Source organism: Cannabis sativa, chromosome 1, assembly GCF_029168945.1.
Source record: "Cannabis sativa cultivar Pink pepper isolate KNU-18-1 chromosome 1, ASM2916894v1, whole genome shotgun sequence".
NCBI lineage: Eukaryota > Viridiplantae > Streptophyta > Magnoliopsida > Rosales > Cannabaceae > Cannabis > Cannabis sativa.
In genome coordinates, this window is record NC_083601.1 from 43,803,239 (window position 1) to 43,819,390 (window position 16,152).

General features: G+C 27.6%; 1 protein-coding gene across 1 annotated transcript; it reads right to left on the bottom strand.

Moving 5' to 3' along the window:
- Window positions 1-9,059: 9,059 nt before the first annotated feature.
- On the bottom strand, window positions 9,060-11,647 carry LOC115704562 (two-pore potassium channel 1-like). Its single transcript, XM_030631764.2, has 3 exons — window positions 11,121-11,647; window positions 9,769-10,728; window positions 9,060-9,493 (listed from the first exon to the last, which is right to left on the bottom strand). The coding sequence occupies exons 2-3, from the start codon at window positions 10,671-10,673 to the stop codon at window positions 9,352-9,354; spliced, it is 1,047 nt and encodes a 348-aa protein (XP_030487624.1). The 5' UTR covers window positions 10,674-10,728; window positions 11,121-11,647; the 3' UTR covers window positions 9,060-9,351.
- Between the last annotated feature and the right edge of the window lie 4,505 nt (window positions 11,648-16,152).

Consider the following 16,152-nt stretch of genomic DNA (forward strand, 5'->3'; position numbering starts at 1 on the left):
ATTAAAATTATTAAAATATAAAAAACTAAAATTATATATTAATTTATTTATAGAGTGTGATATAAAATTGGGAAATTACTCCATACACTATTTTTTAAAATTTACAGTTTGAGTTTCTAAAGTGGTTGCCGCGCTTGTTGCAATAAAGGTTTCTATACGATTTTTTAATGATGCTAATAATTTTTTTATATAATTATTTGTAAAATGTTGTTGAAAAATTATATAAATATAACTAATGCTATAAAATAAGCATATACTTTAGTAATAGCAAAAAAATATATATATAAAAAAGTATGGCACGAATTTAAGTTTGGATATGAAAATAAGCTGGCTTATTCAAAAAATATGAACTTACATGAACAAAACACTATATGAATTTAAGCACAACACGAAAATACCAAAGCTACCTTTTAAAAATAGTAACACAACACGGCATGACCTATATTTTTCTGTGATACAACACGACATAATCTATTTTTCAAAAAACGTGGATAAATATAGGTCAGGCCAACACAAAACAAAACGCGGGAACTTACAACATTATTCTTAAACAACATAAATAAATAATAATAAATATATATATAGCTTTGTTGTTTTTCTTTCTAAAGTATGCTTTCGATTTCGCACAAGTAGGGACATTATAATAATAACAGTAATAATTAATTGATAACATATCATTACTAAAATTATGATGATGTTAAACGTGGATAAACGTTATTGTTACCAATTATTTGCATTACATAATTACATAAGTTACTCCTTTTTTTCTGGTGGAAGCCAGGAACGTTACTCTTGATAGATAAATATAAGAGCATTTCTTTTTATTTATTTTAGGAACGGGTTCTATTTTTAAATGACTATTTTCTTTGTAGAAGTAAATATTTAAATTATATTACTATAGGTTATAATAAAATATATCATGTTGATTGTACCTGTTAATATTTTTTTTTTAATATAAAAAAAGGAAGTTTGGTTATTTTGATATAATGTTGAAAAATGCTAATTAAGTACAATTAGACTTTCAGTCCAATTAATTATTCTAGCCATTGTTGTCTCTAGTGGTTGGGATACAAGAAAAATTAGACAAACAATGCCTTAATGGGACATAGGATGTATTCATGGCACAACTTGAAGGTTTTGAAGAGAAAGGTAAAGAACATTTTGTGTGCAAATTAATTAACAAATCTCTGTATGGCCTAAAAACAAACACCTAAAACTTAGTTTGATAAGTTGAAAACAACATTGATAAGCTGGAGATTTTAGAATTCTACGGCAAGCACTTTACTCTTCTTTTTCAAAAATGCAGATACTATAATCTATGTTGATGACATTATTATCACTAGAAACAACAATAAAAAATATATTATTAAACTTACTAGGAAATTCATATCGAACTATTATATTATTTCTTGGGAATTTAAGTGTAAAAAGATGAAACAAGGCTCTTCTTAATACAAACTAAGTACATTGAAAAATTGTTGAGAAGAACTAATTTCATCAACCTTAAACCATGCTCTACACCATCTACAGCTAGCAGCAAGACCAATGTCCCTAAATGAAGGAGAGCCTTTACACGATCATCGATGTCGCAGCTTATAGAAGCATCATTGGAGGTCAGCAGTACCTTTGTCATGCTCATCTTTACATCTTTTATGCAGTAAACAAGTCGAGTTAGTTCCTAAAAGCTCCAACCACAGTGCAATAGAGTGGTGCCAAACTTGTCTTGAGATATCTCAAAGGAACTATGAATAAAGATCTTCATATTAGTTGTGATACTCGACTTAACATAACATGTTTCACTAATGCGGACTGGGCATGCTACCTTGATGACAGGAAATCAATTGTTGGATATTGTGTGTATCCTGGGAACACCTTAGAGCATGTTTGGTATTGTTTTCTGTTTTTTGTTTTCAAAAAATTATTTTTAGAAATGAGAACAAAAAATAGTTTTTGAAGTTTTTAAAAACAAGTCGTGTATAGTTAGTGTTTTTTAAAAACAATTTTGACCAAAAGTGAATTGGTTTTTAAAACAGAAAACAACATTTTGTTATTTTTAAAATTCTTGTTTTTTGTAACTTTGTTTTCTGAAAACTGTTTTCAAAAAACAAGATCAAACAAGCCAAATTATTTTTAAAAAATAATTTTCTATTTTTAAAAATAAAAAACAGGTTTTAGTCATGATGTCAAACATTTACTTAGTCTCATGGTTATCTAAAAAGAAACATGTTGTATTTCAAGGTCAAGCACAGAATCTGAGTACATGAGATCTTTTGGATTGAATTTCTAGTGAAAGAATTTAATTTTCCTCTTTAAACTATTGTTACTTGTTGTGATAATCTTGGTGCAAATGCTCTAACATCCAATCCCATTTTTCATGCGAGGACTAAACATGATATTCATTTTGTCAGGGACAAAGTACTCAACAAACAGCTAGTAATTAGATACATACCATCCTCTAATCAAATAGCAGATTGCTTAACCAAAGGTTTAACAAACTCATCACAATTTCATTTCCTAGGAAGCAAACTTGGAGTAAGGTTTAAAGAAATGAAATGAAATGGTGCAGCTCATAATTAAGTCACTACTGTAGTCTGCAATACAGATGAACAAATGGCATATATGTGCATTGGTGTCAAAAGATGTTGTACGTGGTCCCCAAATCCGTTAAAGAGAAATCATTATAGCATGATTAGCTAACACAATTCTAGAATATTCCCTTTTCTGTTATTCTTGATTAGATAGATGTATGTAAGCCAGCCAATGACTCTTTCCTTTTTGCTTCTAATTTGCATTTGTCTATAAATGAGAAATAATTCAGTACTCGGCCTCTTTTTTGAGCTGAGAAAACAAATATTTATTAATTTACTCTAAAATTTGACTTTACAAGTCCTTAATTTTAAATTTTGGCTGGCATGGTGGAATAATGGAAGAAAAGGGAGTAGGGGATTGATTCCCTCAACAAAAGTGGATAATTTACCTATTTAAACACTAAAGAGGATTGATTCTTATGAATTTTATTCTAAAGTTATCATGTAACTTACTCCCAAGTTAGAAGTACTAATAATAGAATTAAATTTGTTGTGTAAATATGTTGGAAAAATATTTTGAGCCAGCATCATTTATTTGTGATAATTGTTTTTAATAAATATTAATTTGGTTACAGAAAGTAATATATTTTTATTTATATATTAAAAATGTTTATTTCAAGAATTATATATGAGTATAATATAGTTTTATTTTATTATGGTAAATTAAATAATAATATTCAAATTATTAAGTCATCATAACCTATTTTACACGCAGACAATGAAGTGGAGCAGTGGACTCACTACGAAAAAGAAATGTCACTTTTAGTGACAACCTTTTAGTTACTACAAATTTTTTTTGTGACTAAATGTGACTTTTAGTCACAACAAAAAAGTTATTTATACTAAACATAGTATTTAAATACAAATTGTCATTAATTTAGTTTTAGTCACAATATTTTTTGTGACTAAAAATACATTTAGTCACAAAAACAAATTGTGATTTTTGTGACTAATATTTTTTTATTAAAGTTATATGTGTAATAATTATAAATGTAGAGGAGGTTTCCCACAAATATTTCTATTTTATATAAGTAAAAGAGAAAGAAACACAAGAGTTGATAAAATATTGTTAGCAGTTCTAATTAATCCCCCTCTCAAAAATAAATATATATTTGTGAAAAAAAAAAATAGAATATTGATATGAAGCATTACATTTACATGCCTACATGGTGTGAAGCTCTATTTAATAAGGTATTTAAAAAAGAGATACGATATTAAAAAAAAAAATAGAGATACGACATTAAATTAAATATTATTATAAAAAATAGAATTGTATTTGTTTGTTTTAAATCTTTTTTATATTAAATATGGCTAACATAAAAAGTATTTTTTTTTTTAAGTATTGTAATTTAAATTTAAATTCCCTGCACATATTTTCAAAAAAATCTATAAAAAATATAAGAATTTTTTATTTTTACACTTTAAAGCCGTTTTTTTTTATATTTTTTTTCGGATATCTATATAATAACTCATATAGCAACTAACATAATAACTTAAATCACAACAAAAGTCTACATAGAAATTACCGAAGTAACATAAACTGTAAATTTGAAAAAAAAAATTGAAAAAATGATATATGAAATAATTCTCACTAAAAATATATTATTTTATTTTTCTTTTATTCTTTTTATACATATTTAAAAATATATATATATTTCTATTACTAATTTTATACATATCGAAAAAAAAAAATATTTTTATTAATATTTTCTAAAAATAATAAAATAGAAAAATTGTTTATGATATATAATTTCGTTATTTATTATAATTACGAAAAAAAAAATCTTTCTACTTTTTTTAAAAATATATATGACTAAACATACATGTAATCAAAACAAAAATTAAGAATAATAATTATAGTGCAATAAATGTGCTTTTATCCATTTGTATTTGTAATCGTGTTCTCCTCTTTTCATTTGATTTTTCCATTTTCATCACATTCTGTTTAAAGCCCAGCGTCAACGTTTGGGCCCGTATCATGACTGTGCAAGTGCAAGGACCTTACTGCACTTGCCATTTATGTGCGCAAATCTTTCAGATGAGGCCCAGCCTTCTTCTAATAGTAGTAGTTAGTAAATGACCAAATGACCAAGAATCATCTTTTGAAAATATAATAAATATAAATTTTTGACATATACTAAATCTAAAATTAGACGATTTTATTCTAATTTTGCCAACTAACCCTATTGTCAATTAAAAAAACAAAAGAATTATGTAGACAAGAATCACAAAGTGGAAAAAGGAATTGACAAGAAAACCCTCAACAAATTCTCTCCTTTTCTTTTTTAATTTGATTTTTCCTATTAATTATCTGTAAATTCATTCCAACTTATAAAGAAAGCCCTCTCAACAAAGTTATCCCTCTGTTTCAATATATAATATATTTAGGCTAAACAAAGAATCAACATAGGCAAGATATGATTAAGATTCTGAATGCTAATGTTTTAGATGAGCTTATCTTTATCATGAAATCCATAACCACAAAGAAGAAATAATAAAAGATGCCATTCCTTTCCTAATCAACTGAAATTCATTCCATTTGAAAAGATGAAACCCTGAAAGGCTTAAAAGGTTCAAAGTAACCGACCAATCAAAGAAATGGACAAAGCATCTACCTCAATGCATTTCCTTAGTGTCTGCCATAAATGACTAATATACCCTCCAATTTTGTCACAACCAACCAATTAGCCTCAGACACATTTGGATCACAAAATAATAAAATGCAACCAATTTTTATATCAAATGGGGTTCCAAATCCAATAAATAATGATAGACAAAACTGAAAATAATTGAAAGAGTGTTGGTACAGTTTGGACTTACGTTTCAACCACAAAAACCATGATTAGAAATTTATGTTATTAGTAGGAGGGTAATTATGTAATTAAAGAAGCTATGAGTCAAAAGCGAAGTGAGGATACTTTAGGGAAGCAAAATTGTCCAAACAAAAAAATAAAAAGGGAAATTTTATTTACACCCCAAAATTTTCTAAAGGCATCCCATTTTAATAATTTTTATTTTATATAAAATTTATATCTTTAATTGTACTAAATTTTTTTAACTTTTTTTTTCTAATTCATATTCTTAAAAAATATACCTATCAAACAAAAATAAATTATATTTTAAATATTATGAGAAAAAAATTAAAATAAAAAATTATATAAAATTTTCTTAGAAAAAATTTTAAAAAAATATACATGAGTTAGAAAAAATTATGAAAATAAAATCAAAATAAGTATTGAAATTAACATAAAATAATGTGAGAAAAAAATTTTAAAAAAATATTAAGAGTATTTTTTAAAAATTATTTAAGTTTATATTTTTTTTAATAATGGGGTGTACTTATCATTTTGTGGGGTGTAAATAGAACTCCCCAAATAAAAAAAAAATAGTAATAACATGTACACATGGAGAAAGCAAACTTTGTCTATTAATTTTTTTATTTTTTTTTTGTATCTATACATTATATTATTATTCTCCAAACAAAGAGAAAAACTATAGAAAGAAAAAAGAAAAAAGAAAAAAGAGATATATGCATAACAACACACGATAATATTAATCCCAATTAATCTCTCTCTCTGTCTCTCTCTTTATTATAATTTCATTTTCAGATTATAATTAAGTTACTCAAGTCATCAAGAGAAGCCATATATATGGAAATCCCACCACAGCTTGTTCAGTACAAATACCACTTGGCCATCGCAATTTCAGTTTCGGTAGTGATTTCATTAGTGTTATACGCGGCGCCTCGGTTGACAACGATAATGGCCTACTTTGGGCCCTTGTTCGCCTCCACAACTCTATTCGTGGTCGCTATAATTGCCTTCACCGGTGTATCCAAGCTCGCCGTCGAAGCACACCGTGGCGATAAGGCCGGCGAAGATATCGTAGACTACGTTGCAGGGCTGCAAGAACATGATATTGATCAACATGAAGATCGTCAAAGTTTTGAATTAAAAAGCTGATGATAATTAATTAGATCATATCATGTTATTGATTAATAATCTATTGTGGTAATCGATGATCAATGTATGATATGTTACTACTAGTACTACAATTGAAATCTGTATTATCCCTTATGTTTTAAGTTTAGATAATATATCTTTGAAAACTTTACGAGTTCCCCTCACAATATTGTAAAATGAATGAATAATTGTAAAGGCGTAGTGTTGCTCATTAATTTCTTGTTTAAATATTTTGTTCATTATTCTATCTTCCTATCAAATTTGTTTCTTGTTTTAATTTTTTCATAAAAGAGGAAGAAAGAGGAATGAGGAGCAAGAGAAAAATAATGTTGTCGCTTTCTCTCCATGTGCAGAGGGAGAAAAAAATGTGTCGTCTTCAGTTACTTCCTTTATATAAATCATGTCGTACGCGTTTTTATTAGAATAAGATCGATACTTGTAGCTTTATTATAATTAGGGTAATTAATAATTTTTCCCCCACTAAATCATTCTCCCTCAACTTTTTTTGCCGTTAAAAATTCCTCCTAAACTATTAAGATTGTTAAATTTAAGGACTTTTATCTAATTTTAGTAATAAAATTCTAACATGAGGAAAGTTCAGAACATGATTTAATACATATAAAAGTTTGAGGAGCATGATTTGGTAGATATCAAAGTTTGAGAGCATGATTTAGTACCTGAAACAGTAAAATTGAATGAAATTAGACAAAAGTCCTTAAATTTAACAATCTCAATAGTTCAGGAGGAATTTTTAACGGCCAAAAAAGTTTAAGGGACATGATTTGGTATGTGTGAAAGTTCGGGAAAAAAAATTACTAATTAGCCTTATAATTAATTAAAAATCCGTGTCATCAATTCATGCACTAACGCAAATTATATGTCGTTTACCTTAGGGCTGTACAAAAAAATTTGTAAACCGCCTAAACCGAATAACCCGCCCAAACCGAACCGAAAAAACCGATAAAAATTACAAACCGAAATAACCCGAAAAAATTACAAACCGCCCAATCTGTTAATTGGGCGGGTTGAAAATAGGTCCAACCCGCCCAATTAAACCGACCAACCTGATTTTGCACTTTTATTTTTTTTTTAAAACTTTTTAGTTTTTATTATATATAATATAAATGATTAAATATATAATAATATAAAGTTATATACTTAATTATTAGTTTTAAAGTCATATATATGGTATTGTAGTTTGGTGGAATATGATATTTTAAATTTATTTTTAAAATTTTTGTTAATTTTGACTTTAAAACTATAAAAAAAAAAAAAAAAAAAAAAAAAATTGGCCGGTTTGGGCGGGTTAACCCGACCAAACCGCCCAAACCGTTGGTCGGTTTATAGATTTTTTTTTTAAATTGGGCGGGTTGCACTTAAATTTTAGCAACCCGAACTTTAGATTGGGTTAGAAAATATATAGGATAAACCGCCCAAACCGACCGATGTACAGCCCTAGTTTACCTTATGAGACGATGCTGCTCCCTTAAAAACATATATGGTATCGTTATATGTCACATTGATTATTTATTAAATCAAACTATATAAGTCTCAATATTATTATACACTAATTAACAATTAACAATACGACACATATTGTTGTAGTGTTTGGTATCTTAGTTGCCATTTGGTATCAATACATAATTAACTTTCAATAACCAAAATATTAATAAATAAATGTAATTAATAAATCAACGGACATTATTTATCGTCATGATTTACCCTTTTTACCTTAATCAAAAAAGAAAAATACAAAAATAATATTTTAAGGTGAAAATTACCACAATATAATAACATAATGCATGCCATTAGTGTTATTATTTTAGACCTTAGATACCAAATAGAAATCCTCATTAAAAAAAACATCATGCGTATCTCCATTCTTCATTCAAACTTCACTAACATAGAATTATTTAAGATTCACAAATTAATGGGTGGAGAGAATCGATGGAGTTTTCTATTGTACTCTTTTGCATTTTTTTTAATCATCTAATATGATATTATTAAATTAATTTATTACACCATAAATCATTATTAGAAAACACATCATACCTATTTAATTAGTGAATAATTATTGATCATGCTATGTAAATTATATTTGATATTTATCTAATATGATATTGTTAAATTAATTTATTACACCATAAATCATTATTAGAAAACACATCATACCTATTTAATTATTGAATAATTATTGATCATGTTATGTAAATTATATTTGATATTTATATATGTGGATAATTTTAACTGAATAAATTAAGCCACAAATTTAATTTTAATTAGTTGCAAATTTTATTTTCTTAGGAAAAGGTAAGAGTGTAATTCTTAATCATACCAATAATGTCTTCTCCAAAAACCAAATCATACCAATAAAAACAAAAGGCATTGTACATTTATTTATTTCATTTTTAGCTGAAGGTTCAAATTCTTGCCACCATTTTTAAAAATATATATATAAAAACAAAATATATGTATATATATAGTTATGGTTACACTGGGATAGTTGATTGACAATTGCTTGGGACCAATGGCAATGAGCACAGTCTCTTCATGTGACAGTTAGTGGATTAATGAATATAAGCAAGCTACGTACTCTACTTCTAACTAGATTATCCGAATAAGAATATTACAGCATCGATTAAGGTCCCAATTAGTGGGTGGGTGCATCTATATATATATGGTAGTACTGATCACATATCAAATTAATATATGGCTATAAAAAATTATAAATAGCAAGAGAAAGAGAGAATAAAAAATAAGATATTCCATATGATTATATATATGGTATGATTTCAGAGAGATTAAGGACGTAAAAGATCAGCTGGTGTGAGAGACCCTGATTGATCAATATCAAGATGCTCAAATGTTTCCATCAGCATTGAGATATCTTCCTCACTTATTTTTCCCATTTCCTTTAGCTTGTACAGGACAAACTCTGCAGCACTGCAAATAAAAAAAAGTTGCCAAGCATCAAACATGTGCATCAGAATCCAAAGCAAATTAATAATATTAAGAGCAAAATTTGTATAATTTCTTTCAAAAATATGAAAATACCAAATTGCACGGTAAATACCTATAATGATGGGATACACTACAACTATTAGATGACGCTTGTCACGGGGACAGAGACAGTGCAATTGTGGTAATTGCAAGATTTAAGGTCATTATTACATATGTAGTAATATTAAATTCCTTTTTGGTTTGAGAAATTCTCATACCTTACAACTTCGTCTTGATCAAGATCCGCTGCTTCAAGATCTGACTCAGTCAACTTTCGATTAAGAACCCATTTGATCAATGACTTTTGTCTTGTTTCGGTGTAAAGTTCAGCAAGGTAGATAAAGAATTGAGCTAAGCAAATTGTACTGCTCAATATCCAAAAAACCCCAAATACACGACCACCTTTACTTGAAAAACTCTCATCCCCATATCCTAGAGTGGTAATAGTGGAACAAACACAGTAAAAAGCATCTATCAACTCAAGATTTTCAACTAAGTGTAAGAATACAGTCCCTACTATGATGAGCACCAAAATCTGAGCCATGGCTGTAAAAAACTTATATTTCACTTTGTTAGTTTCCATGTCCTTTAAAAGCTCAACTGGACCAATTTTTTCAGACACATGAATAGCTTTGACCAAAAGTATTTCCTGTTTTTCTACTATGTAATCAGCCACCTTACCAATTATTAAACCACCAAGACATAAACCAATGAACACATAAATTGAAGCAAGTAGCTTTGCTAGTATACTATTTGGAACAAGGTCACCATATCCAACGGTGGTCATTGTCACCACACAAAAGTACATTGAATCGAGAAACCCATTTGTTTTTTGACCCTTGATTTGGTCTCTGATGAGGAAGAAACAAAGGGTTCCTCCACCTAAGTAAGTAGCCAAAACGACAAGCACTTGAACTATATTAAATTGTCGTTTTACATAATCAGATCCGTATATTTGCTGATCTGAGCAGTTTGCGTCTACAAAAGGTGTACATGCAATAGTGTTATAACTATTATTATATTGAACTTGAAGACGGCTTCTTATTCTTGGAAAGGAAGGAAACTCATATTTTTTAGATTCCGAAAGCAAAGCTTCTTCAACTTCTTCGGTATTAGTACTCATTGATCAATATTAACTAATAACCAAAGGGTATGGTTGGCTCGGTTTGATGATATACCTGCAGAATTCGAATTCAATTCAATTAATAATTAAGAATTAATTATACCATAAGATCAAGATCTATTGTGCAATCATCAATGAGTACTGTCATAAGGCTAGCTATCGATTATATCTTTAATTTCCCCTGTATAATCCATGACAATATAATTGTAACGTTTCAATAGAAAAGTGGCATATGCATGTCATTACCAATAATATTTAATATGAAATGTGACTAGAATATGACGTATTGATTGATCGACCAATTAGCTTTTACACTATCAAATATAAGTCGAACTGGAATTTAGAACAGTAATCTATTAATATCTCAATATTAGCATATACATTTTTATACATAGTACGTAATTAATGAAGAAAAATTAAAATAGAATATAAAATTAAAAATTGTACCGTCGTTATGGAAGATGAAAGCAGAAGCGGAAGATGGAAAAGCTTGGAAGAAAATGTAGAGACAGAGAGAAAAGCAAAAGAAGAAATTAATGTGTAAAAAAAAACAGGATTATGTGGCTAACAAATTGGCCAATACTCCTCCACGTCTAAAAGCTTCTTAATTTGTTTCAAATGAAAGGATATACGTGCATGCAGCTGACTGTTCAAACATTAATTCGGAATTAATTTTATTAATCAACTTTCCATATTAATTGGGGATTTAATTTGATTAAATAAGGATACAAAAAATTACGACACGTACGTAATAACTAGTTGAAATATATATATAAAAATACGGCGTATGTTATTCCATTTTTGTAGAGCTATAGCTTTTTTGGTGGATTGCCAAACAAACAATATTGGGTATCTTCTACGAGAGTAAAGAAGATGAGACCTGATCTTGCTAGCTTGAATAGGTCCTTCGAAAATTATATATAAATGTACATATATATATATATGTCTCTTACAATTGCGCCATCTCATTTGTCTAAAATGATATTTATTTGAACTCATCTCATGTATTTACGTACTGATCGATTCTTATATATATATAAAAAAAAAACACATATATATTAACCCACCAAATTCTATTTTGATAATCACTTATCTATATTTGTCCCAATAATTAGTCTTATCTAAAATCTATCTATAAAATCATTTATCGGCAGGGATTAATTTTGAACGGACAAAACATAGGCACGCTTGAATGAGGTTAGAAATTTACATACTGAAGTTGTCATCACCTATTGTGGTTAACAAAAATTAAAGGTTCCACTGGTTAATTAGTGCGCCCTAGCTATGTGGTAGCAAGTACGCAGCCCCAGCTTATAATTTATATAATGCACTGTTAAATAATTATTTAGGAACTTTTTTTTAGTTTTTTTTTAAAAAATTAAGTTAATTATTTATTGGAAGGACAGGTTGGGATAGGAAAATTGAGGACAGCTGATTTTTTTTTTCTATATGTTAGTAGTTTATATAAAACTTTTTTATTATTTGTATTACTTGATTTTTTGACTTTGCAACCTTCTAGTCTCTTTGTTTTATTATTTATTCTCAAATTATTATCATGGCATTAGAGTTTAGTTATTATGAAATTAAATTTGTTAGAAAAATACTATATATCATGAAAATTTATAATTAAAACCTATCATGAATGGTATAGCATTTTATAATTTCTTATTTTATCAATTTATTATATTTTACTTTTTTGAATTATTTTTTAATAAATATATTATCACATCGATCACTCAAGATGACAATTCATGACAATTTTTCAAGACATGTAGCGTTGCTCAATTTGTTAAACGTAATTAGGCCCGATTCCGGGCATATATAGACGAACTAGACATATGTTTGGAATCCACCTAATTTAGAGACTCTAAATTTTTTTTCCTCTTTCAAAATTACACATTTGTTTTATAAATTTTAAAAAATGCAATTTTTTTTTTATAGCTTATTAAATTTCAAGACTAACCTTCAGCGTAATCATAACTTTACAAACATAACTCTGCAAATCCTCCGCAGATTAGAAAAGTAATTTATAGCTATAGTAACATCAGAAAGCCAATAAAGAGTGAATACTTCTACTTGTGTTCATATTTCTCATGGCCATAATTTAGGGTTAATTTCAGAAATGCACAAAAACAACAAAAATACGGTTTTTTCCGGAATTTTAAACATTTTTACAATTTTTTTGATTTTATTTACATAAAATACGATCTTTTATGTTGAAATTTTGTTCATTTGTTGTTAATTTTTTGTTATATATATGTTATTTTTTGTTATTTTCATGTTACTTTTATGTTGTTTTCTTGTTGATTTTATGTTATTTTTCGTGTTATTTTTTGGAAAACCGTACAAATGTAAAAAAAAAAAAATATATTCTTTGCACGTAAAAATGTAAATATTTTACAAAAAATGGTGTTTTATTGTCAAACAATGATAATGAGTGGAAACTAAATACTATACATAAGATGATTTTTTATTATTGTCAATTAGTTTTGAGATAAAATTTCATGTATCTTTACCAAATTCTAACATTGTACCAGAACCGCGGCTTGTAATCAATTAGTTTTAAGATAAAACCACATGCACCTTACTATATCGAGTTTGCTGATAACTTTTAGAGAATATATATCACTAACCAATTATAGAATAACACGTACACACATTCACATGTCTCGTTTGGATGACACGTAGGGTGGCAAAAGTTGTACTTATCTTCATGCATACGAACACAATTATTACCCTTTCAATTTTCTCTTAAGAAAATTTGTACGTAACTGTTTTCTTCTGTTTAAATGATAGCCGAGATGTACTGTACAGAAAACAAATAGGGATTTATTATTTGGCATTCTTTATGTCACTTAACTAGGGACAGAGTCTATAAGTACTTTTCATCATGTTGTTGCTTATAACAAATCTGGGGTACCCTTCTAGATAACTCTGTCCATAATGGGGGTTTGTAATTTCTGGTAGTAGTTTGGCATTTTAATGAATAATGAAATTGATCGGGTCCCTCTACTAGAATATATTATGATATTAGTTATTTCATGATATTAGAATATATTATGATATATTAAGTGTGAAAGTGAAAAGCTACATAATTGTAGCCACATGGGTAGAATTGTATCTCGATTCTCGATTGGTCGGTGGCTGTACGTAATGCATGTATAATGTAGAATTATTTTGACAGAAATTGCCGTGAAAGATAATAATTTATATAAATATATATACATGATACATCGTCACATTCACACCTTAATTATTGTGATACATGTTTCACAAATAGTTAATATAAATACATAGATTATATCAATGAATGAAATGAATAAGAATTAGAAGTATTTTTATTGGAGTTGGCACTGACTATTAGAGTACGTCCGATACTTTGGATCAACCCTTCAACTTGTGATTAATTTTATTTTTGCTTGTGTAAAATATAGATCATTGCTATTAATTATAAATTTATAATATATATGCACATATATGATCGTTGAGTCGTGACTTTGGGAAAGGTTTTAAAACTATAGCTATATGGTTCATATATCTCAGCTGCATGTATAGACAGTTAAATCCCACACGTACCCTCAATGAATTCTAGATAGTGGCAGGCCTTGTTTTTAGGTACAAGAATATATATAATAGTTATGGAAGTTCATGGAAACGTGTCAATCTCCATTGTCTTTTTTTTTTTTCCTTTGGAGGATCAAAACCAATTCCTTTAGTCTCTAAAAGTAATTTAATGATAAAAAAGCCTCCTGTATATTGAGGAGTTACTCTAAGTAAATTATTACTTTTTTTTAATTTATATGGAATTTTTTAGTAAGAAAGATGATTCCCTTTTAAAAAAAAAAATAATAAAAAAAAAAGACGCTCGTTTGACTAGAATAGCAGAATTTTGACTGAAAATACTTATTCTTCGCTCTTTGAAAAACAATAAAGGGTTCTTTCAAAAAAGAAAAACAATAAAGGGTCTGATCCAGCGACGTCTAACAAAAAAGGGAGAAATGTTAGTCTAATTTGAAAATTAATAAATGAAATAGAGTGGTGATTTTAATATTATAATAATTATGATTAATTAGATTGGAATAGAAGTAGCAAGTGGTCAAAAGTTTACAGAAATAAAAAGCAGATTCTCATTAAGACTATATAAATAGAACAACATCAGTAGGTATCAACATAATTTACTATCTTTGCTTTCTCTTTTTACCGCTACTATCGATGGATCAACTTTATTATATTTACGCGGCCAACAACTATAAACTATATGGCTTTATAGAAAAGAAAAGAGAAAAAAAAAAGAATTAAGTAAAATAAATTTTAGAAAAAATATATATTGATGTGATCTTCGTCAACTCATACGATTTTTATTACATTTTAATTGCCATATATATATGATGAACCCTTCACCCATGTGTATGGAGGTGCAGTGCAGTGTGTTCATCATTAATTTGCCAATAATAGTGATTTTGCATTTGGAACTTGGCAATTGGCACAATTGGCATATTGCTCAGGGCAGGGGCGGAGCCAGGATAAAAAATTAAGGGGGCCAAACTATATTATAAATTTAGGTGATAAATAAATTAGAAATACTTTATTAAATGAGATATTCGTAGTAAAATTTTCTTAGCATTTACATTTATTACATATGATCCTAATATAAAAAAGTAGTAAAAAATATTGTACTTTACGATTTTTTCACTAAAAAAGCTTTTATTTATTTAACTTAAGAAAAATTGATTTTATTTTTCTATTCAAATTTGTATATTTTTAATTAAAAATATAAATAATTAATATCGTAAGATAAGATAATTTTGTCGCTATTTTTTTTAGGATCATATGTGTACTGCAAATATTATGGGAGTTTCATTGTAAATATTCTTTATTAAATTCATAATTAAATTAAAATACATAATTTTTTTCTTGTATATCACAAAATTCATCGATAAAGGAATTTATATTAAATTTTTGGTGATTTCTCTTTCAATATATATTTACAAACAATCACATAAAAATTCATTCTATCTTTTCGGAGAATGTAGTCTTCACTATATTGGTAGTTGAGAAAAATTACTTTGTGGTAGCTATAAAAAATGAAAGAGTAAGAGAAAGAATTATCATTTTATACTTAGAAAAATCTAAAATAGCTTATCTTACCAAGTAAATTAATATTATTAGAGAAAAAATAAATATCTTAAAAAAAAAGAAAATAGAATAGAATTTTATAAAATTAAGTATATAAAATTAATTCTAGAACATACCATATATATATATAATTTTAGTTTGACTTTGTCAAACAAGATCTCCAATGTACTCAATTATAAAAACAAATTGAATTACATAACTAGCAAAAGAAGAAAAAAAAATCAAATAAAATATAGAAACTTAACCACAGGCATATAGAATATCTAGGGGGGCCATGGCCTCTTTATGCTATATAGTACGTCCGCCCCTGATATTGCTGATATGACGTGACATCACTCACTAT

Excerpts from the sequence above, each read along its gene's own strand:
- LOC115704562 (XM_030631764.2), bottom strand. The coding sequence starts at position 10,673 with ATGAGTACTAATACCGAAGAAGTTGAAGAAGCTTTGCTTTCGGAATCT. Across the intron at positions 9,494-9,768 it reads GATCAAGACGAAGTTGTAAG|TGCTGCAGAGTTTGTCCTGT; the intron begins GTATGAGAATTT and ends TTTTATTTGCAG.